This window comes from Gekko japonicus, unplaced genomic scaffold (assembly GCF_001447785.1).
Source record: "Gekko japonicus isolate JY-2015 unplaced genomic scaffold, Gekko_japonicus_V1.1 scaffold1970, whole genome shotgun sequence".
Classification (NCBI taxonomy): domain Eukaryota; kingdom Metazoa; phylum Chordata; class Lepidosauria; order Squamata; family Gekkonidae; genus Gekko; species Gekko japonicus.
The window spans coordinates 266680-291961 of record NW_015164720.1 but is presented as its reverse complement, the minus strand read 5'-3'; the positions used below and the strand labels follow the sequence as shown (position 1 = coordinate 291961).

Below are 25282 nucleotides of genomic sequence, written 5' to 3'. Positions count from 1 at the left end.
CTTGCACCGCAAACAAGCAAACACTCTTCCCTCAGCTTCACAGTAGATAAATAATACCATCCTAGGCAGGCCTTACTCCCAGGAAAGTGTCCCCAAATTGCACTGTGAATTGCCCTTGTTTGATGAAGCTGCCGAGCTCAAATGTGATTTTCAGACACTATCTAGCCCAGGTCTGCCACCTATTTTAACGCTTTAGACGACACTGGGACTGAAATAAAATCAGCAAGACAAAAAAATCACATCATGACAGGATTGATCAATGGAATCAAATTGACATAAGTACTTCAGCATATCTAACTCTTAGTTTGGACTGCTGATGCATCTACCCTTTTCATGAATGGGCCTTAAGGCACTGTAAGGCCTAACACTACCCCAAAAGTAAATAGCTGTTTTACAGAATATGAAAGAAGCAGGTATTGAAAAACTTGTGTTTGGTTGCAGTACCAGTGGAAAAAGAACACACACACACAAAATGATCTCAGCTATTTGGCCTTGACTCAGTGGCAGTACCATGTCAACTGAGTCTATTTTCCCTGAAGGTCTAAGTGTCCACTTAAATCATCTGGCCTGATTTCAGTAGTCATCATAGTTCATAACTGAATAAAGAGAGCCAGTTTGATGTAGTGGTTAAGTACATGGACTCTAATCTGAGAGAACTGGGTTTGATTCCCCATTCCTCCATCTACAGCTGCTGGATGACCTTGAGCAAGCCATAGTCTGTCAGAGCTGTTCTCTCAAAAACAGTTCTGGAAAGAGCTCTCTCAGCCCCACCTACCTCATAGGGTGTCTGTTGTGGGGAGAAGGGAAAGGAGTTTGTAAGCCGCTCTGAGACTCCGAGTGAAGGGCAGGGTATAAATCCAATCTCTTCTTCTAAAACATCAAACACAAAGCAACTCACAACTCTCATTATGGCGCTGAAATGGTTTATTGTACTTTCAAATGCCGTTTACGCATGGACTTAAAAATAAATCTCCACAACGGGCCACTTACAATGTACAGTGGTGTACGACACCAAATATATATGTACTAAGAATCCAGTCCTGCAAAATAATGTCTTGCATCACTCACTTTAGACATGTGACATGTCATCACAGTAGCTATGTTGGCAAACCAGATTATACTACTTAAATTTCTCCAACTATCATACCATTAAGACTTTAATGGAAGAAACAAAGAACAACTGGACTGTAATGCCGTATTAAAAAGCCCTTAACATGTTTTAGAGTTAGTACATTTTAAAGATACATTCCTTTCAATTTTCCCCCCTGAAGAATCAAGTAGTTTGTAACCCGAGAATCCACGGTGCTAAATCGTCAGTCCAGAGTGAACCAAGATGGGCGTTTCCTTGGTCGTTCGATGATCCGCTTCCCTTCATCTTGCTCTCTGGGCTTCTCTCCTTCATACAGGACAACGGACTCTACGGTAGGAGCTCTGTGCGGTCCTCCTTCCTGGACCTTTATTTGGGCTTTTATGGCAGTCGTCTCCATTCTCACCTTTTTGTAACAATAGCCACAAAGAAGATGCTTCTGCTTGACATGACCGCACTGGGGACAAAGATCGATGTTTCTCTAAATGCAAGAGAGAACACAGGATTAAAATGCACAACACAAAGAAAAAATGCCAAGAAATTTGAAGGAAGGTGGGAACAGGGAACATTAGTACTTCCTTCCCATTTGAGGGAGATACATATTGGCTGCATAGAGAAGTTTTATTTAACTATAGGTAAAAATGTAGGCTCCAGCTTATTTTGCCCCCTAAGCGAGGATCCCTTCTGCCCCCCCCCCCCGTGCGCCCACCATTTTTCAAAAATAAAGGCATTTTAGGAAGAATGAAAAACACAAATAATCAAAAAACTCCTAGAGTACGGGGCCAGGTGCAGTTTGGCGCCCCTAAGGGCCAGCCCGCTCTAGGCGATTGCCTAGTTCGCCTAGTGAGTGAGCCGGCCCTGATTGTAGCCCTAACCTAGATGGCCCAGGCTAGCCAGATCTTGGAAGCTAAGCAAGATTAGCCCTGGCTAGTACCAGGAAGTCCTGGGTTGCTGCACAGAAACAGGGAGCGGTGGCACAGGGGATTTATCCTCTGGTTAAACATCTGAGCTGCGGTCAGTTCGAGCCCCGCACTGGTGTGAGCTACCAGCCGTGTCCCCAGCTTGCTGTCCACCCAGCGGTTCGAAAGCTTCGGCGAGTAGATAAAATGGTACCACTCCTTAGAGAGGGTGGGCACACTTAACCCCTGGTGGGGAAGTGTTAGCCGACAAACAGAAGGTCTGCACGTAAGCTCAAAAAGGCGAGAGAGATCTATGCAGCACGAAAGAAAAGCCTGCAATGGGCCATTCTGGCCAGACGGTGGCAGTGGTGTGCTGCGAACGAGAAAAATGCTGACGACATCAAGCAATGCCCACTAAAAGAATGCTGCCGGAACACGTCTGATGCTTACAGCTGACCAAACTCCCTGTCGACTGCGAAGTGTGTGTGATTAAAAATTATATATGTTGTCCTCCCTTACCCCCATCATTGTTAGTCCCGTGTCAACTCATGAGTAACTGTAAATCGCTCAGAGCCGGCAGCTCTGCAAGGATTGAGCGATCAATAAATTGAAAGATTATCATTATTATTATGACAAGCTACCTCTGTTTGTCTCTTGCCTTGAAGCCCCCATGGGGTCAGCCGCGACCTGATGGCACTTTCCACCACCACGTAAAAATGAATACTGAATGGACCCTGTAACGCTGCTTAAGGTGGCATTGTCGGTACTTATGGTGGGCATCTGGACAGCATACTGACTTCCCTGCCAAGTACAAAGGCTACAGATATCACGTGCTGTCTAGGTAGGCTAGCAGGTAGTGATGGGGAGGAGCCAGTGGTCATAGTGCTTGTTGGCACCAACGACAGTGAGAAGTGTAGTGCAATTGTGTGTGTGTGTGTGGGGGGGAATACAGGTTGCTGTCAAGAGTTTGAAGGCCAGGACCGCCAAGGTAGCATTCTCCAAAATATTTCCTTTTTTTTTTTTTCTTCAAAATTTTTTATTTTTAACATTTATATACACAAACATTTCATCTGTTCCGGTTACATATAATTCAGAGTCATTCATCTCTTGTTTTTTCTTTACAAGTTGGGGTTATTAATTTTCTGTCAAATTTTCTATCCACATATATACTTTTTCCCATCTCTTTTCATGTACCTTTTCATTTTTATTTTGTATCATTAGACTTAAGTTATCCATTCTAGCTAGTTCCAATAATTTATGTATTAATTCATCCCTTGTAGGTATAACTTCAGCTTTCCATTTTTGAGCTATTAGCAGTCTCTCCAAAATATTTCCTGTTCTGCAGGTAGGGCTAGCGAAGAGGAAATTAACAGCGCAATCTTAAGCAGAGTTACACCCTTTGAAGTCCACTGACATCAATGGACTTAGAAAGCTGCAATTCAGTGTAGGGTTGTGCTCTCAGGGTACGTGGATGAAATATGTTGAAGTTCTACCGTTCTTTATTACTGCTTGCCTTTTGGTTGTGTGAAACCCCTCATTTGAGAGATATAAGGTGACTGGGGTGGCATTCAGGCATTTTAGTTGACTGTGATTTAAATTTTTAAAAATCCACTTTTTACCAATTTCTGTTTCTCCCACAAAGCTGTTTAAATAACTTGCTACAGAATACTGCAAATTCAGAATATGAGCTTCATATATGAAGCACTGAAATCATATTTCAGTGTCACATCCAACACTTGCTCTGAAGCATCCTTTTGATAGTTTCACAACTTGGAAGCAGTGTTCCCTCTAAGCCTCCGGCTCACACATTTTTGTCTTCACTCAGGAAGGATGGCTCCAGAGCAAACTAATTTATGCAGTAGCCAAATCACTTGCTCACAACTTTAATGCCGGTAGCTAGATTTTTGGCTCACAAGACTCCACAGCTTAGAGGGAGCATTGCTTGGAAGCCAGTACTGATGCGCTTCCACAGATCATTCATGCAAGTGTCAGAGTCAGGCTGCAAAAACACACGCTACTTATGAAGAGTTCTGTGCAGTTTTGAAATCTTGCAGTCAAGTCTCATGCTGATGGCACTTTCTCATGCTGCTAAAAGGTAGCTCCTTAAAACATTTTTGGTGCAAACATATACAGAGAGCAAGACTTTTTACAACTACTGCTGCTAAAGAAATCTTCAGTGGTATTTATCATACTGAGCCAACAATCCTCACAATGCCTATTACCTGCTTGCAATTTCTGAAATATTACTAAGAAATGTTTTTAGGACCAGTGCAAAAAAGAAAAACAAACCCCAATGATTTACCTTAACTTTTAAAAGGTTTCTAGGATTCCTTCGCCTGCAGCGATTCACCTCAATGGTCCGCCTTGACTTTGGGGCTGCCATCCAAAATACGTTGTCTAGAAAGCTTGGTGTCTCATCGCTTTCAGCCTTCTCTCCCATAGGCTCGAGCAAAGAAGCTGGACCCTGCACAGCTAAAGCAGGAGCTTAAAAAGACAACAGACAGCCACGTTATAAATCGCCTTGCTTTGCTCTTCTGATCAAGTTCAAAGTCGTTCTTTTATTTGTTTCATACACAGTACCCCGATCTGTAGCAGTTCACCACCACCACCTACCTCAACCTTTTCACTGGAGGTGCCAGGGAGAGAAACTTGGACCTACCTGCATACAAGGCAGATGCTCTACCAGTGAGCCAGGGCCACTGTCTATACACACGGTGCCCTTATATTTGTTTATTAAGTCATATTGAAGAAACATTTACACACCATCTTCCTCCCCAATGGAGACCCAAAGCAGCTGGCAACATCATCCTCCCCTTCTTCTCCCCAAACCCTATGGAGTAGGTTAGGCTGAGATGTGTGCGTGGCCCAAGGACACTGAGTGAGCTTCCCTGGCAGGCAGAAGATCGGAACACGGGCTTCAAACATTCTAACCACTACCCCATACTGACTCTCATGATCCCTGCTGAGGAGCAAGAACCGAATCTCTTCTCTTCGCCCAGGAGATGCACTGGGCAGAGGAGGTCTTTGATAGTGTCCTTCCTGTTAGCACATTTACAAGAGCATTTGCTTTAGACTAGACCTCCAACCAGGACCGCAGATAAGAACATAAGAGAAGCCAATGTTGGATCAGGCCAAAGGCCCATCCAGTCCAACACTGTGTCACGCAGTGGCCAAAATACCAGGTGCCATCAGGAGGTCCACCAGTGGGGCCAGGACACTAGAAGTCCTCCCACTCCCCCCCCCCAAGCTGCCCTGAGCCTGCTTGCAGGGAGGGCGGGGTATAAATTGAAATAATAAATAAATAAGAATACAGAGCATCATTTGCCCCCAGACTGAGAGTTCCTATCTATATCTTGTGGCTAATAGCCACTGATGGATTTCTGCTCCATATGCTTATCTAATTCCCTTTTGAAGCTGTTCATGCTTGTAGCTGCCACCACTTCCTGTGGCAGTGAATTCCATGTGTTAATCACTCTTTGGGTGAAGAAGGACTTCCTTTTATCCATTCTAACCCGACCGCTCAGCAATTTCATGGAGTGCCCACGAGTTCTTGTATTGTGAGAAAGGGAGAAAAGTACCTCTTTCTCTACCTGCTCTATCCCATGCATATAATCTTATAAACCTCAATCATGTCACCCCTCAGCAGTCGTTTCTCCAAGCTAAAGAGCCCTAAGCGCCTTAACCTTTCCTCATAGGGAAAGTGTTCCAACCCTTTTATCATTCGAGTTGCCCTTTTCTGCACTTTTCCCAAAGCTATAATATCCTTTTTAAGGTGTGGTGACCAGAACTGCAGACAGTATTCCAAATGAGGTCTCACCATTGATTTATATAGGGGCATTATGATATTGGCTGATCTGTTTTCAATACCCTTCCTAATAATCCCCAGCATAGCATTGGCCTTCTTTATTGCAGTCACACACTGTCTCGACATTTTCAGTGATCCTCCAGGGTTGAGAGGCAACCACCACCGGGGAGAACACCTACCCCAAGGAGGACTCTGGTTACGGAGTAGTCCCAACCAGCCCCGAAGGCAGCCACGGATCTTGAGCCAAGGCGAGGGCACCACCAGTACCACCGCCATCTTGTCTCCAGGAAATAGCGTAGAAACCCCGGGCAGCCGTTTCTGCCTCGCGGACTGCTGGGAAACAGAGTTCTCGTCGATTCCCAGAGTCCTACCCTTACACCACTACACGAATTCGCTGGACTACAGTTCCCAGCAGCCTCGCAAATTTACCGCCAGGTTTCATTCGCACACTACGGACTACAGCTCTTGTTCGATTCAGGTGGGTAGCCGTGTTGGTCGCAGCAGGACAAAGCTTGAGTCCAATGGCATGGGGTACCTTTAGAACCAACGAAGTTTTATTTAAAGTATAAGCTTTTGTGTGCACGCACACTTCGTCAGATAAACTGAAACAGAAAAAAATAAAGTTAATCAGTGGGGGGGGGGGGGGGTGCCAGGAAGGGCTAATTAGAGTAAAGATGCATAAGTAACCGAGCAATAGATATAGCTACGACTGGATGAAGGCGATTGGTAAGACCTGAATAGCAGCAAATTAGCACATAGCACAATAAAAGAGTTTATAAACAGATGAGAGAGCAAAGAGAACAAAGGAATTTCAGAAGCAGATTAGAACGGGAGATTGCTAAATTACAAATTATTAACAACATTCAGGACAGTGGAGCCCTTGACAGAGATTTCGTACACACGCGAATGCCATTCAGTTCTTGCATCTGGATGAACTGGACTCTATTCTCAAAATGCTTCTGCTGGGGGGGGGGGGCATGTCAACCCTTAAGACGTCACTTGATGCTCCCCGCTCCCCGCTCCGGAATATTGCTCCCTCTGGAATAATTTCCCCGTGAGACACATGTAATACCCGAAGGATCCTAAAGAGAGTCAACGCTCTCGAGCATTACCCGAAGTGTATGCTGCACGCCGTTTCGACTTGCACCTTATCTCTAGGGGGAAGCAGCAGTGCTCCGCGCTCCACTCCGCGCAGTCGCAGAATCAGGTGCCGGCGGAGGAGGCGGGGTTTCGGGTCGTGCGGGGCAAGATGGCGGAGCGCGGCTACAGTTTCTCTCTCACCACCTTCAGGTAAAAAGCCGCTTGCTTTGGAGGGGAGAAGGGAAGCTCGCCGGTGGGCCAACCCGAGCGGCCCGGGCTGATGTGGGCCCAGAGCTGCGGTCGGGAGCCTGAAGGACCGGCTGGGGCCGAGCTTGGCCCGCCTGGCGAGGGCGAGCGACGGTTTTGTGGAGTCACCGCTGCCGGTCCTGCCTCGGCCTGTCACGGGGGAGGCCCGAAGGAGCGGTGTTTTTTTGGGGGGGAAGCGCTGTAGGCTGGAGTCAGATTTTTTGCGAAGGAGTAAATGGGCACCTGTCCACGGATGTCTTATGTTTATCTGTGTGCTTATTTATTTGAACAGAGTTTGAGTGACCAGTGGCACCTTTAAGACCAGCAAAGTGTAAGCTTCGGTGTGCAGAGCGCGCTTCCTCAGACAGAACTGGGATAGAATCTCAGCAGCTAGTTACAGGGGGAAAGAGGGTGGGGGGGGGGGAAGAACTGTTAGGAGAGGCCGCTCAGAGCCCTGGTGCATAAGCAGAGCTGAAATCGGAATGGGTGGCGCGTAGGCGCAATGGACGGCCGCAAATTAGCACGTAAATGTAAGCGTTAACAAAGAGGCATTGGAACTGGAGTCCTGCATTATCTGAGTCTACTAATTATTGATGTGTTCGTTTATATACTGGCTTTCCTCCCCAGTGGGGACCAGTGTTCCCTCTAAGCTGAGTTAGTGTGAGCTAGCTCACAGTTTTTTAGCCTCCGGCTCACACGTTTTTCTCTTAGCTCAGGAAGGAGGGCTCCAGAGCAAACTAATTTATGCAGTGGCCAAATCACCTGCTCACAACTTTAATGTCGGTGGCTTACAAAGTAGAATTTCTGCTCACAGGACTCCACAGCTTAGAGGAAACATTGGTGGGGACCCAGAGCAGCTAACACAATTCTCCTTTTAAGTTTATCCTCCCCAAAACTTTGTTGGCCTTAAAGGTGCCCCTGGACTTAAACTTTGTCCTGTGAGGTGGGTTACTCTGAGTGTGTGTGACTGGCCCAAAGCCCGCCAAGGAAACATTCGTCGCAGAGTGTGGGTTTGAGCCTGGGCCTCCCAGATCCTGTTCTGACACTGCAGCGTACGTGTGGAAAGAGAGAGCTCCGAAAGTAGACTATTTAAGTTTGTGTGAAACTTGTATATAAATACTTCAATATGAACAATTTGACACATGCACACAATGGTGAATCATGTGTTTTCCATCTTGCTTAAATTAATGGATTGGTTTATTGGTGAGAGCACCCTGTTAGTAATCTGTTTCTGTTTCCTTATTGAACTATTAAAATTATGAGAGTGAGTTATCTCACATAAACGTTAATTGTTAAATAAGAAAGTTGAAAACAGATTACTAATTGGGCACTCTAGCAATAGTTATAAAAATTAATTTGGCCAAGGTAGCAAGCAAGGAGCTGTGGCATTTGCTTGAAGGATGAGGAGAGGCCGCTTCATATCATAACCAGAAGGCTTGGATTTAGTAGACTTTTAATTCAAGCCTAAACAGGTCAACCCAGAATTCTACTCCCGTGTTCTCAGTGCGTATTACTCTCCAGAAAGTGTTTTTAGGATTGCACTGTTATTTGGAAGAAGTAAACTGAGTTTGCAGTTGAACCAGTGAGTGCAGTGCTGAGACAGGGCTGGCCAATAGATTCCTGAGCAAGAGAGAAAAACCCTTTCAGTGCACTTAAGAGAATTTGGAACTTTTGGTTGCTTCATTCAGATCTATTATTTGAGAGAATGATAAGACGTTTTATACATTTTAAAACTATGGTTTGGAAAAATACCATGTTCTTACAGTTTATCTATAAAGTTTTACTGTCCTGAGACTTCAGATTTGTTGGCCAGTTTCAAATTTATTCAAAACTCGTTTGGCTGACTTATGTTGACTTACACTACTAAAAATGTAATTAAACTATTGTACATCGTGATTAGGCAAAATGGAAACTGAACATGTTTAATTCTTCACTTGTTGGCTCAGAAACATGGTGATGCCATTTATGTGATGCCTGCCACCGCCAATCACTTCTTTCATCTTGCAGCATTTGGTTGTCTCCATTAAATGCACAATTCTTAGGACTATAATAATAGTAGCTGCCGTTTGTGATAGTGTGGCTTATGAAGGAGCATAGTGACCAACTTCTATGCAGGAACAGGAAGCACCTCAGAGACCAACAGGCTTTTTGGGATATGAGCTTCCGACAGTCAACGTTCCCTTCGTCAGATACAGCTGTATGGGCTTCAACACATTTTTCAACAGTTTTGTGATGTCATGAGAATTTAGTATTTTACCGATATACTGTGGGTGCTATCTTGGCAGCAAGTCTCTTTAGAAGAAGAAGAAGAAAAGAGATTGGATTTATACCCCACCCTTCACTTGGAGTCTCAGAGCGGCTTACAAACTCCTTTCCCTTTCCCTCCCCACCACAGACACCCTGTGAGGTGGGTGGGGCTGAGAGAACTTTGACACAAACTGCTCTTTTTCAAGGACGGCTGTGCCAGAGCTTGTGACTGACCCAAGGTCACATCAGCAGGTGCGAGTGGAGGAGTGGGGAATCAAACCCGGTTCTCCCAGATTAGAGTCCGCACACTTAACCACTTATATTCATTTGGGTTTACTTCAGAGTAAGTATGTCAGAATAGAGGCTATAGAGTTTTACTCTGTAGCACGTTTACTCAGTAGCAGTGGACTTTACTGTTTGGTAGATGTTGATAGGATTGTGGCCTCCGTTGTCTAAAGTGTTCCTCCAGAAGTCTTGAATGTGAATACCAAAAGTGAAAGTAAAACTGTTCTGATGTTTTTACTTTGGAATTAGCTGAGCTCATGGCCGCATGAATTATGCAGCATAGTCCTAAAGAGATTTCTTCCAAAATAAGGCTCAGTGAACTTTACTCCCAAGAGTGTGCGCACAAGAGTTATAGTAATAGATCATTACTTTGTCAGTTTTGACTCCATTATCCTAGTTGTGTATGCATTGCTGTATTAAAGGTGCCCCAAATCCTTTCCTTGAAAAGTAGCCAATCGAGTTCCTTGTTGAGGCATGTTCCAGTCTCGGAGTGTTTCCACGCCAAGCTTTCTCATGAATGAATTGACCGTGTCTTTTCTTTCAGCCCTTCTGGAAAGCTTGTTCAGATTGAGTATGCTTTGGCGGCTGTTGCAGCAGGAGCCCCATCAGTTGGAATTAAAGGTATAAGACATGCATCTGTGATCAGTATTCTGTTGGCCATGCAGCAGTTGGTAAAGAAGTCCACAAAAAAGGCCCACATGCACCTATGTTAGCTACTTGGAACCTAAAATGGAAAAGAATGATCACCTTTTGTGGAGCTTTCATGTCTTGTTGATGGAGGCAGTTCTTAGTTTCCCCAGGACAGCGGTTGTTTAACGCCAGCATGATGTGTTGCCGGAAAATGATTTGGACGTGCTGTTTCTTGAGCCCAAAAGTAGACATGATGTGACCCAATCTGGACCACGGTGAATCTCTTACAGAGTAGGGAGATTTGAAAGTGCACCATTGAATGAGCACGTGGGTATGTCCCTGTGGAGTCTCACCTGATCTTGAAGCTGAGTATGTCTAAGCAGAAGGCCACTTGTGTAAAACAAATGGTAAATGGTGCATGTGAGGGTCAGGGTGGGAATAGGACACTTTGCAAGATAGCAGAGACTGAATATATGTCTGCAAAAACAAATGAACCCTCTGGTTATTTTTCCCCATCACACATTATAAGATTTTTTCCTTACAATTTTCCTTACAAGGCTCCCCTTGCATCTCTTATTTGTATTCCTTCCAAACAGGTGTGTGTGGGGTGTGTGTGTGTGTGTGCATGGAAGTTAGATCCTTTTGTGCATGGAGCTCTGTGAAATGGAAAAAAGGAAATGACTTGTGTTCAGGGCTGCAAATCACATACAGTGTGCCTAAGTTAGAAGTCTATAAACTTGGTGTGTTTGGGGGGGGGAACACTTCATTCTCTCTCTGGGTAAGCACTCTTAAGTGGTAGTAAAACACAGTAATTACCTCTGTTCTGGAGACTGCAGTAGGCCCTAAATAAATGTAAGACGGTACATGGGATTGAGATGGATGGCCACTAAAGGATAACAGTAAAGTAAATGAATTCTTGTTACCATCTGCTGGGAAGGATGCTCTTGATACTGAGCCGGGTACGCTTGAGAGAAGAGTGCAGAGGGTGAGCCTTTTGGCGGCAGCTGCACCTAAAACGCCTTCTTTCTTCTTGCAGCTGCAAACGGCGTGGTGCTGGCGACAGAGAAAAAGCAAAAGTCCATTCTGTATGACGAACGAAGCGTCCACAAAGTAGAGCCCATCACCAAACATATTGGCTTGGTATATAGTGGCATGGGCCCTGATTACAGGTATTTGAAACAGAAATGGTGTGAGATTAATGGTTACTGTGTTACTGTGGCAGGAAGGGATTGGGTGAACCCCCTTTCCACACCCACAGATGCAAGGCAAGCAGAGGAAGCCTCAGAGCCAAGCTTATTCTGCTTGTGCTGGCACTGGTGAAGGGGGCTGCTGGGTGAAGGGAAGGGTTGGAGAAGGTCTGTTTCAAGATACTCTCTTCATTCATAGGACATCGGTCCAACCTTGTTTAAACTGCATAGCTAACATTTCTCAGTTGTGGCTGCCTCCCTCTGGCGTGGCCTCCTGGAAGAGGCAAGGCAGGCATCATCTGTCTTGGCACTGGAAAGGGACTGTAAAAGGTTCTTTTCCAGTGGAAAATTAAAATTAAATTATCGTATGGCATAGTGTGTGGTATAGCCAGGAGATCCTAGATTGTCTGGCAGCCTGAAGCTCTAGCTCCTTTTTTAGCGTTATGCAACAAGCTGGGCTTATTGGGAGGGGGGCTGGGAGAGCTGTGATTGACCTAAGGTCACCCAGCTTGGCTTCCAAGTGGAGGAGGGTCGAAATGAACCCGATTTTCCAGATTAGAGTCCGTCGCTCTTAACTTCTACAACATGCTGGCTCCCTATCAGTGGACCTTTTGGTAATGGGGGAGAGAGAGACTGATGGGTTTGATCATACTGATTTCACTTTTTGCCAACCCATTAAGTAATCACTGTGGGTAGGGTTGCCAGCTCCAAATTGGGAAATACCTGGAGATTTTGAAGGTGGAGCCTGAGGAGGGTGGGTTTGAGGAGGGAGGGGCTTCAGTGCCATAGAATCTATATTCCAAAGGGGTCATTTTCTCCAGATTGAACTGGTTTCTGTCGCCTGGAGATCAGTTGTGAGATTTCCAGCCACCACCTGGAGGTTGGCAACTAACTGTGGGTGATGTTGGTTGGTTTTAATGTTTCATTATTACACTTTGCATGTGTGTTTGTAAACTGCCATTGGGACCTTCCATACGGGAAAAGACGTAAATGTTTGAAATAAAAAACTGTTAACTGTGGAATCCTTCCATTTAATTGTTCTTTGAATCTCAAGTGTCATGGATGCTCTGACTTTTTTTTCCATGCACTGTTTTGTCTGTCTGTCAAGGGTGCTTGTCCACAGAGCACGCAAGTTGGCCCAGCAGTACTATCTGGTTTATAATGAGCCCATTCCAACAGCTCAGCTTGTTCAGAGGATTGCATCCGTGATGCAAGAATACACGCAGTCCGGGTATGTTATTTCCACCTCTTAATCCCAATTTGTTTCAAAACATCCCTTTGCTTGATACGTTTTTCCTGTTTTCTTTTTGTCTTGGAGCAGTGGTGGTCGGCCTTTTGGACAAGTATGCCATGAGTTAAGTCCAGGGCACTGTCTAGTACCACTCCTTGCTGTTGTTTCCCATTCTTCTCTGTATCCTGGAACACTTGCTGCCTTGCTAGTGGTCTGCCAGTCCAGCACTAGGCAGTGTCAGCTGAACTCCGGAGCTGTGGCCAGGCACCCAAATGTGCTTGTTCTTTGCTCTTCTTGTGCTTATTTTTTAAAGCTTTGTTTATGTAATGTACTGTACAGTATAGTGGCTGTACCTCCCGTATGTGACAAATGTGTGTTGCCTGTGACATTCATAGGACATGAGCCTCCAGCTGGTCACCCACCATATAGGGAGACATTTGCAGAAAGGGTAATGAAAAGCAGGCAGTATTTTTTGAGCCATATCTCGGGAGGTCATCTTTCTTTGTCACCCATAATGACTGCCTTTCCTGTGCCGTTACTGATAGGTGTGCGTTTGTCTTTCTAACCCATCATTCCTCACAACTTTTTGGTCAAACCGTTGAGTGGCAAAACTTTTGCCTACTTCCTATTTCTTCTGGCCCTGCTCCTGTGTCATTTTACTTGCCGAAATTTAGACAGATCTCTTCCCAGTGTTGCATATCTACTATGCCACAGCCTCATCTGCTCAACTGGTGTGTCAGGTTGCTGTAAGAGGCATGGGAACAGAACCAGCATGTGACTGGCAGCCTTGGGGGAAAGATCTGGAAAGAGATCTGCATTGGCCGCAGTGTCGCTATTGCAAGTTCCAAAGAGAGAAAACATGATACTGGAAGTGTGTTATCAGTGGAAGAGTCAGCAGCATTTTAATGCCAATCTTAAGGGCTTCTCAGAATAATCCCTGATATCACTAACCCTTTTTAAAACGCTTTGCTTGACAGGGGCGTACGGCCGTTTGGAGTATCTTTGCTAATATGTGGCTGGAACGAGGGAAGGCCGTATTTATTCCAGTCTGATCCTTCAGTAAGTATTGAAAGCAAGGTATCTTGGTAGGAACCACCAAAAAGGCTAGGGTGGGTCTCTGCTGAATTCTTAAGTAGACTTTGCGTGCATGCAGGTGCTCGTTCATGCTTGTGCACTTTTTATCTGTTTTTTGTTTTTTCAAGAGGGAGTCTCCAAAGTGAAATTGCTGAACTAGAATTTTTTGGACAACAGAAGCCATGTAATGTTTTTGTTTACGGACACAAACCAGTGTGCAAGTTTCCATTTTCTCTGGTACACTTCATCGGGCTAGGTGCTTGAGAAAGGGAGGGCATACACAGTTTTCTCTTTTCCCACTCCCTTATCATTCAGGTTAATGTCCTGTAGAAGCTGAAAGCTTAAATGCTGTTATGTGTTTTCTTGGTTGGTCTTCATAGAAGGTATTGTGGATTGGGTTTTGCTTTGGATCAGCCTGGGTACTCATGTCCTCTGTCTAGTTCACAATTTTTCATTAAGTTTTGATTAAGTTTATTAAGAACTTCACTGCATCCAAGGATTTCTCAGTCACCACAGGTGTTAGATTAGTTTAGCAAAACTAAGACTTCATTATTGCCAGTTGCTGCTGTTGTGAATCTTGCTGCCCTGTTAATCTTGTGTACATTTAAGCTTTATACAGAACTCAGTAAGATTCTACCTTTGCATTACATTGCAATTGGTCCCTTCCGTTTACTATTTTCTTTCCCTCTGTCTTTGTTTCTTTGTCTGAATATGCATTTCTTCCACCTAATAAAATGTGTTTTACTCCATGTAAATTTTTGCCACAGTAAATCCATTCAGACTTTAGGATGCTCAAAGACTGTTCGTTTTGGTGTAATAGGCTAAAACTAGTACACCTCTGGGATTTAAATAACTAGGTATTGGTATGTGTGCATTAGAATGTTTCCTGTTCCAGTTCAAAATGTCTGTCACCTACTCACTTAGCTGTTATTTGAAGGTTTAAAAAGCAGGAAGGAGGTTAGACAGGGCAGTTGTTAAAGGCGAAACTTGTATGGACCACGGCTCGGTGGTAGAGCATCTGCTTGGCATGCAGATGATTCCAGGTTTAATTCTCAACATCTCCATTTAAAAGGAACATGTAGTAAGCAATGTGAAAGGCCTCTACTGGAGAGACCCAGAGAACCACTTCCAGTTAGAGAAGACTATACTGACCTTGAGGGGCCAAGGAATCTGACTCAGTATAGGGCAGGTTTGTGTGTTTTCAGGGATACTTAATTATGTAGGTGGCCATAGTTGTCATCTCTCCACCCACCCATCCAGACAGGTGTTAAGAATGAGTATATTTCCTACATTTCACTATATCAGTCAGTAACCAGAAGATGGTTTTGAAGTCTTCTCACTTTTAGTTTCATGTATTTTTCATTTTTGCAGGGGGCTTATTTTGCATGGAAAGCAACTGCAATGGGGAGGAACTATGTGAACGGGAAGACTTTCCTCGAAAAGAGGTAGCATTATCAGTAGTGTTCATCAATATTTTATATAGACTCTGATTCACAGTATGTGAAAATTGTCCTATATTTAACAAAGCTGTCATCGTTAATAATTTTTGTCTTGAGCTTTTCCTAGTTCTGGGTTGTTTAAAAATGACTAGCCAAGAAGCTAGAAAGCAGCCAAAATGAACAAAAACCTAACGTGAGTTGAGAAGCGAGGAGATCCAGTTCTACTGATGGATAGGCCTTTGGTTAGCAGAGTCTTACTGCAGGGTCCAAGCCATGGGGGTGGGTAAGTGCATTTGGGGTAGTGCAGTATCATAGCTGTCATGAAACATAAAACAAATACATAGAAACATAAGGACAAATACAATAAGTGTTTATTGAACCAGCTGGTCACTGAGGATTCAAATTGCATGGGATTTTTCTTGAAGTGCCTGCATTCAAAACTACAATATAGCCTTTCATGTACAGACTGATAGCAGTTTGGTGAGCTCATGTTAAGCAGCTCAAAAGCTGCTCTTGTTGAACAATCAGGTAGCAAAAGACAATGAAAATTTTTAGCAAGAGAAATACAAAGAGATGAGGTGGAACACATATTTCCATTTCTGGTGTTATTTCAGGACCCCACAAGTTGGATAATATATAGTAGCTGTTACATTGGTGTTCCATTCACATGGAGTTGGAGCCCATCAATTGCTCCTTTCCTAAGTGGGACTTACGTGATCGCTGTGTCACGTGAATAGGGAAAAACATGGATTTCCATTGTGGGTACAGCTTCCATTCACGCAAACCTGAACCCCAGCTCCTGAAGTGCATGATTGGCGAGCTGTCGCTGTTCGTGAACAGAATGCCAGTGGACAGGGGGCTAATGTGACTTTTACATCTCAGTAAACATTCAAGTCAGATCTGACGCTGTTACCTAGTGGCCAGAGGGCTGATTGGTCTTTGGTCTTAGAACAAAGCTCTTTCACACTTGTCTGATGCACAGCTCCCTTTTGGAATCAGGAACATACACAACAATCAGGTTCATGGAAGTTCTGTGTTCTTTAATAAACTGGCATGACTTCAGTGTAAATTGCATACTTGTTCCTATATTGGTTGGCATCCAAAGAAATACTGTGTACACTCAGTGGTTTTTTAGACATCTGTTTCAAGGAGATTGTCGTGCAGGCTAGGGAGCAGTTTGTGAAACACAATTCTTTGGATTGTGGAACTGGTTGTGGTGGTTGGATTTTGACTCCTGTAGTTAACATCATTTTTTGAAGGAATCTTTGCAGTTATTTGAAAACTGAATTGTGTTCCTTTTGTAGGTACAACGAAGATTTGGAACTGGAAGATGCCATTCATACAGCTATTTTGACATTAAAGGTTAGGGACTTTCCAAATCTGTTGGTTGATCTATTTTGTGGAAATCACATACTGTTTGTTGAAAGAAACTCTCTTTCTCTCCTAGGAAAGTTTTGAAGGGCAAATGACAGAAGACAACATTGAGGTCGGCATCTGCAACGAGGCGGGATTCAGGCGTCTCACTCCAACTGAGGTTAAGGATTACCTGGCTGCCATTGCCTAGTGGTGTCCGAGGAAGACCACACAGATTCATACAACAATCTTTTTTATTTCAGCCATTTGAATATTTGGCTTCTGCACTCTTATTTCTACTCGGGTTATCTGTCAGATTTTTTAAAAAAGGAATGTCATGGATCAAATGCTACTGCCCTAATGTGGGATCATTGTACAAAAGTATAGTGGGGGAGTTACACAATCTGGGAAAAAATAAAATAAAATCATAACAAAGGGTGGTGTGAGTTTAAATCCTTATGAGCCATCTTCTTCGCTATAGCAACGCAGCCTCTAAAAGGTTTCTGCTGGTATTAAAAAAAATAAGGAAGAGCACATGACGTACGTATATAAAACTAGAGCTAGTGTAGAAGGAGAAGAAGAGATTGGATTTATACCCCGCCCCTCACTACCCAAATGAGTCTCAGAGCAGCTTACAGTCTCCTTTCCCCTCCCCTCCCCACAACAGACACCTTGAGAGGCGGGGGGGGGGGGGCTGAGAGAGCTCTTTCAAGAACTGCCCTTGAGAGAACAGCTCTGAGAGAATTTATGACTGACCCAAGGTCACACCAGCCGCTGCATGTGGAAGAGTGGGGAATCACACCTGGTTCTCCCCTCCTAACCACTGCACCAAACTGGCTGTCTTAAAGTACTGCAGATCCAGTTCTGTTACTGCTACTCAGAACAGCCAGTACTGAGTTGATGGTTTAGCTTCCTTGCATCCTATAACTCACTAGGGGATTATTAGATTTTTCTGTTTTTGTAATTACCAGGTTCAGAAATCTGCAAACTGTTTGCTATCTGGCTGGTTAGTGTAGACTCTAGTAACATAAAGTTCTTGGACTTCCATTAAAATGGGATACCTTATGCCACAAGACTATTGCTAAATGAGAGCGGTCTGTATCCTACAACTCCAGTAAGCAGCAGTTGGAGCTTCCTCCAGCGTCAGTGGCTGTCCCTCCAGTGAAAGGTGTCCTTCCTTTAATGGAAGAGCCACTTAAGTTGAAAAAGGGAGTCTTTGGTTGGAGGAACTTCCCGTGGCCTGTGGTTGGATGTCCATCAGTATTTACATAGACCTTGAGGAATTGCAGGATATTTCCTGTGGATAAAATTCTGTCACATTGAAATCGCCCATACGCTTCAAGATCAAGCTAAAATGAGGGGGGGAAGTTTAAAAGCTTAATTAGCCAACAGCTTTATACTGCTTCTCAAAACTAACAATAAAACTGTCTTTGCTTTTAATAGAGTTCGATTGAACTGCAAATACAGCTGTATAACTTTCTAAACCGTTTCTTGATGTATTGGTGAAATTACATTCATGGATTCTTTCACATTTAACAGCTTTTTGCCAGCATTTGTATCATCTTAGGATCTTTGACTTGGTCTCTGTGCTTCACACCCATGGGATCTAGTGCGCACGCGCTGGATCGATCGGCATTGTAGCAAGCTCTTAACGGATTTTCGCGCCCAGACCTAGGGCATGCGCAGGAACACATGCCCAGAGGGGTGGGTGCAGACATCCCGCCAGTTCCTTTCTTACTGCCGCGTTGGAAAGACCTTTTTTTCGTCGGTCTGATCGGTTCTTCTTTGGCTATTTGCCTTACGGCTCTTCAGATGTTTTCTTCTTTTTTCTTGGTCTTTCTTCGTTCTTTAAAAAAATTTAAAAAATTGTTTTTCTGTTGAGGGGGAAGTTGCCGGTTTACCTCAGTTCTCCCTCTGAGGTGGAGAACATCTCCATGGGTTATTCCCAAGTAGTTTTTTCCCCCTTCCTGTTGGCGCCCTCGGAATAGCCCATCCTCAGTTCTATTCCTGCCTCACTAGTGAGCAGCAGCAGGTACCTGCCATTGAGCAGGTACCACCACACCTCCACGGGACGGGATTTTATTCCTGATACTTCACAGTCCCGAAGAGAGATGGAGGCATTCGACCCATTTTAGATCTAAGGGCACTGAACTGCTTTGTAACCTACCATCGCTTCCGCATGGTGTCCTTACAGCAGATTATGCCACTCCTATGGAAACACGTCTGGTTGGCCACCCTTGACCTCCAAGACGCGTACTTCCACCACACCATTCACCCCTCCCACTGCCAATACCTACGCTTCGCAATTGGTCAACAACATTACCAATATACAGCCCTGCCATCTGGCCTTTCAAGCACCCCAAGAGTCTTCACAAAGACTATAATTGTGGTTGCGGCTTTCCTCCATCTCAGGGGTATCTCCATCTACCCGTACATCGACGATTGGCTCTTGGTAGCATCCTCCAAGGACGCCCTGGTCTCAAACATCAACGAGACACTGGCACTCCTGGAAAACCTGGGCCTACAAGTCAATCGGGAAAAGTCTCAACTTCAACCGGTTCAGAAAATACAGCACATTAGTGCCCTACTAGATTCCAACAGTTGCATGGCTCACCCGCCACAAAACAGAGCGGCAGACATCATTTACCTAGCCAATGTCATCCATACCCAATCTTCAGTCACGGCGTTCCAAATACAGAGGCTACTTGGCCTTATGGCCGCAACTACGTCGGTCCTGGTCTCTGCTAGATTAAAAATGCATCACCTACAACCAGTGTTCCCTCTAAGCTGAGTTAGTGTGAGCTGGCTCAGTTTTTTTAGCCTCCGGCTCACCCATTTTTGCCCTAGCTCAGGAAGGATGGCTCCAGGGCAAACTGATTTATGCAGTAGCCAAATTGCTTGCTCACAACTTTAATGCTAGTAGCTCACAAAGTAGAATTTTTGCTCACATGACTCCACAGCTTAGAGAGAACATTGCCTACAACTGTGGTTTATCCGCAACTTCGAACCAATGGAAAACGCACACACCATCCTCCTAACTCCTCCTCCCAATATACGACACTCTTTACTTTGGTGGACTGTCCCTTCCAATCTCTTCCAGGGAGCATCACCCCAAATCACCCTAACCACAGATGCCTCCCTGTCGGGCTGGGGTGCCCACATGATGGGCCTTTGTGTTGGAGGCAAATGGGACACTCAAAAACAAGCGGCACATAAACTTCCTGGAACTGCTTGCAATACAGTTCGCTGTCACCAGTTTCCTACCTCTGATCAAGGGGAAATGTGTTACGGTCCTCACGGACAACAGCACTGCACTCAGTTATGTCAACAAGCAAGGAGGCACGGTCTCCCTACGCCTTTGCAACCTTGCCATCCAGTTATGGAACCTTTGCATCGCCCATGATGTCTTCTTAGTAGCCACGCACATCCCAGGACCCATGAATGTGCAGGCAGACCATCTAAGTCGAGAAGGACTCAGTCTCCACGAGTGGGAAATGAACCCAACTTACCTCCTCAAGTCAATCTTTTTGCCACCAGAGCCAACAAAAAGTGTCCTCTGTTCTGCAGCCGAGGAGGCAGGGACCCACAGTCGCTAGGGGACGGTCTCCACTACCCCTGCTTCTGAGAGTGGTCCGCAAAATCATCAGCGACAGAGCGGACTGCATCCTGATAACCCCGTGGTAGCCGAGGCAACCATGGTTCTCGACCATCCTCGATTTGTCAGCAGAGGTCTACCACCGGCATGGGACCTCCTCTTCCTGTCCGACTCCCCTCTCCTGTACCATGACGTGCCACGGATGAAGTTGACAGCCTGGAGAATAGCGTCAACAGTTTTTCCACCCGCGTAGTAAATATTTTGCTAAACACCAGAAAACCCACTACTTGAAAGTCGTACCATTACAAATGGCAGAAATTCTGTTCCACCTCGGGTGACGATGCCCCTCGAGCCACCTCTGCAAGTCTCGAGAAAGTTTTTCAATTCCTCCTGTCTCTCGCTGACTCGGGACTTTCTCACTCCTTGTTAAGAGTTTATTTGGCCGCACTTTCGGCCTACCATGTTCAAGTTGAGGGATGCACACTGTTTTCGCATTCACTTTCAAAACATTTTTTGAAGGGACTGTTGCACCTCTATCCTCCCATCAAAACTCCTGTCATTCCCTGGGACCTTCCTCTAGTTCTTCGTCAGCTCACGAGGAAACCTTTTGAGCCGCAACTTGCGACCTAAAATTCCTGTAGCGGATGACAGCCTTTTTGGTTGCTGTCACCTCGGCGAGGCAAGTTGGAGAAATACTGGCTTTCAGACATGACACACCTTACTTGTCCTTTTTGCCAGACGGTGTCTGCCTCGTACCTGACATCTCGTTCCTACCAAAGGTAGTGTCAGAATTCCACCTACAGGCAGAGGTCTTCCTCCCGGATTTCTTCCCGGCTCCGACATCCTCAGAGGACAGACTGTTACACACTTTGGATGCGAAACGTGCACTGCTGCTTTATCTGACGAGACGTGACTCCCAACTGTTCGTCTCCTACACACCAGGAAGGCTGGGAACTCGCATCACGGCTCAACGCCTCTCAAAGTGGATTGCGGGTCTCATCCGCCTCTTTTTACAGTTGTTGAACCTGATAGTTTTTATATTTTATATAATTTCTAAATATTGTTCCTTTTATGTAAGTCACTTTCAAGTTTAGCAAACACAAAATACAATGTTTTAGGCCCCAGGCATTACGCTTAGAATATTTCTTAAGTGGAGACCTTCTTATTTTATCCCCCCCCCTTAGCACATGAGGGTGGCGGACGTGGCTCGGCTTGAGAAAAACAGGTTGCTTACCTGTAACTGATGATCTTCGAATGGTCATCTGTGCATTCACACCACTGGCCCTCCTTCCCCGCTGCTGTCAGCTTCTACATTTTTCATAGGGGTTGATTCACGGCGGTTTGAAGGAACTGGTGGGATGTCTGCGCCCCCACCCCTCTGGGCATGCGTGGCGGGGTTCCTGCGCATTCCTGAGGTTTGGGTGCGAAAATCTGTTAAGAGCTTGCTACAATGCCTATCGATCCAGCGCGTGCGCACTAGATCCCATGGGTGTGAATGCACAGATGACCACTCGAAGATCATCAGTTACAGGTAAGCAACCTGTTTTTCTCAAGCCGAGCCACGTCCGCCACCCTCATGTGCTAAGGGGGGGGGATAAAATAAGAAGGTCTCCACTTAAGAAATATTCTAAGCGTAATGCCTGGGGCCTAAAACATTGTATTTTGTGTTTGCTAAACTTGAAAGTGACTTACATAAAAGGAACAATATTTAGAAATTATATAAAATATAAAAACTATCAGGTTCAACAACTGTAAAAAAAAGTCTGTCACTAACAGCTGTACCTGCCAGTTGTCTTTGGATCGATTTTGGTATCCAGGGCAATGCAAAATCGATTTGTTGGGCTATCCCTCCAGAACAGCTTCACTAAGGGGCTTATTCCAGAGTTTTGGCACAATTGCTGTGCCCCCCCTGCCGTGGCTTTCTGCTGACAACTTCCCTTTCTGTAGGGAATTACAGAGTAGTCTTTTGATCTGAGGATAGCAATCAGCAGGCCAGAAACAAACCGGTTTGAGGTTATGAACACTATTAGTGGGGGGAGCCAAGTTTTTTTGCTATGCATATGTAATACACCACACATTCACTCAAGGGCAAGGTTGTGGCAGACGTTTTCCTTACAAATCGGTCTCCTCACCTGCATTTGTATTCCTCCGCTACTTTCTTTCATTTCTGCAGAGGTATTTGCAGTCTGGGGAGCAAAAATGCAGTTTGCTCCCTCTTGTGGCGCAGCAAGGGAATTCCCAAAAACAGAAGTCTAATGCTGAACCACAAGAGAGGACAAGCTGCGTTTTTGCACCTCGGACTGCAAATACCTCTGCAGAAATGAGTGAAAGAGGCGGAGGAATACAAATGCATAAGCAGGGAGACCTGTTTGTGCAGAAGACATCGCAGTCTGTATTCTTGTGCTTCTCCAGAGCTAAAACCAAAATTTCACCTTGGTTTCCATACATCCCATTGGATCCATGGTTGTCTCCTGAGTGCTTTTAACTTAGAAAAAATCCAGGACATTCTCACATCGGATTAGTTCATTGATATTAAGGATGAGGTGGGTTCTGTTACTGCAACTCTTTGTAGAACCGTAGTACCCTGTGAGGCTGTGACCTCTAATCATGTCTTCCATCAGTGGCTGCTACAGCCTTGGGCACATCTGTGTCAGGTAAGGTAGTTAAGGAGGGGTGAGATGATGCAAGGGTTGCCAGGAAGTGGCTTCAGATCTCCTGGAATTACAACTTCCTCAGATCTTCAGACAACAGATATCAATTCCCTTGGAGAAAATGGCTACTTTAGAAGGTAGACTCTGGCACCATACCCCATTGAGGTCCTGCCCCTTCCCAGGCTCCGCCCCCAAAACCTCCAGTTACTTCCCAACCCAGAGCTGGTCACCCTAGAGGATGCTCACTAGCCCTACCTTCCCCCCTCCCCACACACATGCTCAGAGGAAGAGAGCAGTGCTTGTGCCCTACAAGCTCAGACCTGCAGGTGGTCACTTGGAAAGGAGGGTGGGGCTTGCTCAGTTCTGCTTCTGGCCAGGCAGAACCACCTCCAGAGTCCTTAGCCAGTGCAGGTCATTTCAGTCTATGCTATAGGATTTTATGATCTTGTCATTAAAAGCTGAAGAAATACTGGACGGCATCACATTCATTTAAGTATTTATACCCCGCTTACCTCCCCAGTAGGGACCTAAAGCTCCTTGCATCCTTCCCTCTCCCATTTTATCCTCACAACAACCAGGCCGAGAGGTTGGTTAGGCTGTGGTCACACAGCAAGCAGAGCTTTGAACCCAGTGCATCCCTAGCCACTGCAGCACCCAGTCCCAAGTGACCCGGATTCCCGTTCTCGAGGGTGGTACGTGGAAATTAATATATATAAGACTTTGCTGCCAAAGCATAATTGGCCCCAACAACTTACTGTGCAACTTGTAGGGGCTGCTTGGTTGAATGCTAAATCGCGGATTGTGTGCATGTGTGCTCATTACATGCTTGCTTCACTAGGTGAAACGCAAACACATGCAACATTGCAGCTGTATGGCCTCATACATGTTTGTTTGGGATACAGTCCCCTTGAGTTAAAGAGAGTTAATATGTGCCTGCAGGACTGCAGTTAAGCAGAGTGAGCTGTGCCTAAGGCCAACTGACTTTAGTACACCAAATGCATAATAAAAGTGATGGAATAACAGTAACGTTTGCCCAGAAAGGTCTTGGGGGTTTGAGAGAGAGAGAGAGAGAGGCATGAAATTTCTGTTTAACCTACCTGTCAGGTTTGTTGTGAAAATAAAACTGGATAAACTTTAGAGGAAGCCTGGACTATAAACAAGGCCCCTCCACACAGCTATTTGCTGTGGACTGTTAGCACCCTGGGCCCTCTCACTTCTTTGAATGAGTCCCCAGGGCTGTAACTTTCCACTTAGCCAATGTCATCTCATATGAATTGCTGTACTACACAAATTCAGCTGAGTGTCCTGGAAAGGTTGGTTACGCCCCTGCTTGAATTTACGTCCTGTTGTAGCAAAAGGTGCTGTTACCATAAAACAAACCGAGAATATGTAAACGGTGGAGGTAGGGTTGAACTTGGCCAGGGAGTTTTCTTTGCCTTGCAGGTCTGACGAGCGGGCGGCTGCTGCGCGGGGGCACTGTGACGAGTTCACAAGCCTGGGTTAGTCCGGAACACTGAGATGGAGTTAAAAGCAAGGAGCTACAGTCGTCGGAGTTCCCTAGCGACACTTCCGGTTTCCCAGCGTAATTGATAGGTTCCCAGTCTGAAGCAAGAGCGTGGAAATATGCAATGAATTAATGTAAATATTTTTTTAAGGCACCCTTGACTCAAAACAGGGCAAACGATTAGAGGCTCGGGCAGCAGGGAAGCTCCTATGATTTTCAAAGAGGAAGTTCAACAGGTGGAGATACAGCTATGAGAAAGGTGTGGCCTGTTGACTTTTGACCTGGTATTTAGATTCTAATGACTCACAAGTAGGGTTGCCAACCTCCAGGTGGGGACTAGAGGTCTCCCAAGATTATAGCTGATCTCCAGATGGCAGAAATCTCCAGATTTTCTGGAGAAAACGGCTGCTTTGGAAGGTCGACTCTGTGGCGCTATGCCCCAAACCTCTCCCTTCCTAGACTCCACCCTCAGAATCTCCAGGTTTTCCCCAAGCAGGAGTTGGCAACCCTGCTCACAAGTCGAACTGACCTGGTGCATCACCGTACTCTCTGTCCCCTGAAAATGTGCACAAGTTGTGTAGAGGCAAGAAAAGAGAGTTGGGGGGCAGCAGGGCTCCCGGTCTTTAAGAGGATCGTAGGTAGAAATTCAGCATCAGGAGGTGAGCAAAGCAAGATTTCTGACCTGTTGCATGGTTTGGGGAAGGCAGAAGACATTTCCTCAGTTGAGCATTATGGACCCAACTAATGGGAGTCCGTTGTGCGTCTAGAATTTCACAGAGATTTGTGGCTGAATGCTCAAATGTCAAAGCAAACAGGCAGGAGGCTCCCCCCCACCCCGCCCTGCGCAAAGGACTTCTGCCACTGCTTTCCATTCTACTGTTTGGGTTGTAAGTAGGACTGGCAACTGGTTGCAAAATTCCTGGATATTTCGGAATGGAGGGTGGGGTGAGATTTCAGCATGGAGTCCAC

The 25282-nt window shown here is 45.4% G+C and overlaps 2 protein-coding genes across 2 annotated transcripts; one reads left to right on the top strand and one right to left on the bottom strand.

Moving 5' to 3' along the window:
- Nucleotides 1-914: 914 nt before the first annotated feature.
- MRPL32 (mitochondrial ribosomal protein L32) lies at nucleotides 915-6070 on the bottom strand. Its single transcript, XM_015409583.1, has 3 exons — nucleotides 5971-6070; nucleotides 4289-4470; nucleotides 915-1568 (listed from the first exon to the last, which is right to left on the bottom strand). The coding sequence occupies exons 1-3, from the start codon at nucleotides 6065-6067 to the stop codon at nucleotides 1314-1316; spliced, it is 534 nt and encodes a 177-aa protein (XP_015265069.1). The 5' UTR covers nucleotides 6068-6070; the 3' UTR covers nucleotides 915-1313.
- Nucleotides 6071-6983: 913 nt separating this feature from the next.
- PSMA2 (proteasome subunit alpha 2) lies at nucleotides 6984-17180 on the top strand. The gene is made up of 8 exons (XM_015409581.1): nucleotides 6984-7081; nucleotides 10194-10270; nucleotides 11316-11448; nucleotides 12575-12697; nucleotides 13675-13756; nucleotides 15143-15216; nucleotides 16515-16572; nucleotides 16658-17180. The coding sequence occupies exons 1-8, from the start codon at nucleotides 7041-7043 to the stop codon at nucleotides 16772-16774; spliced, it is 705 nt and encodes a 234-aa protein (XP_015265067.1). The 5' UTR covers nucleotides 6984-7040; the 3' UTR covers nucleotides 16775-17180.
- The last annotated feature ends 8102 nt before the right edge of the window (nucleotides 17181-25282 follow it).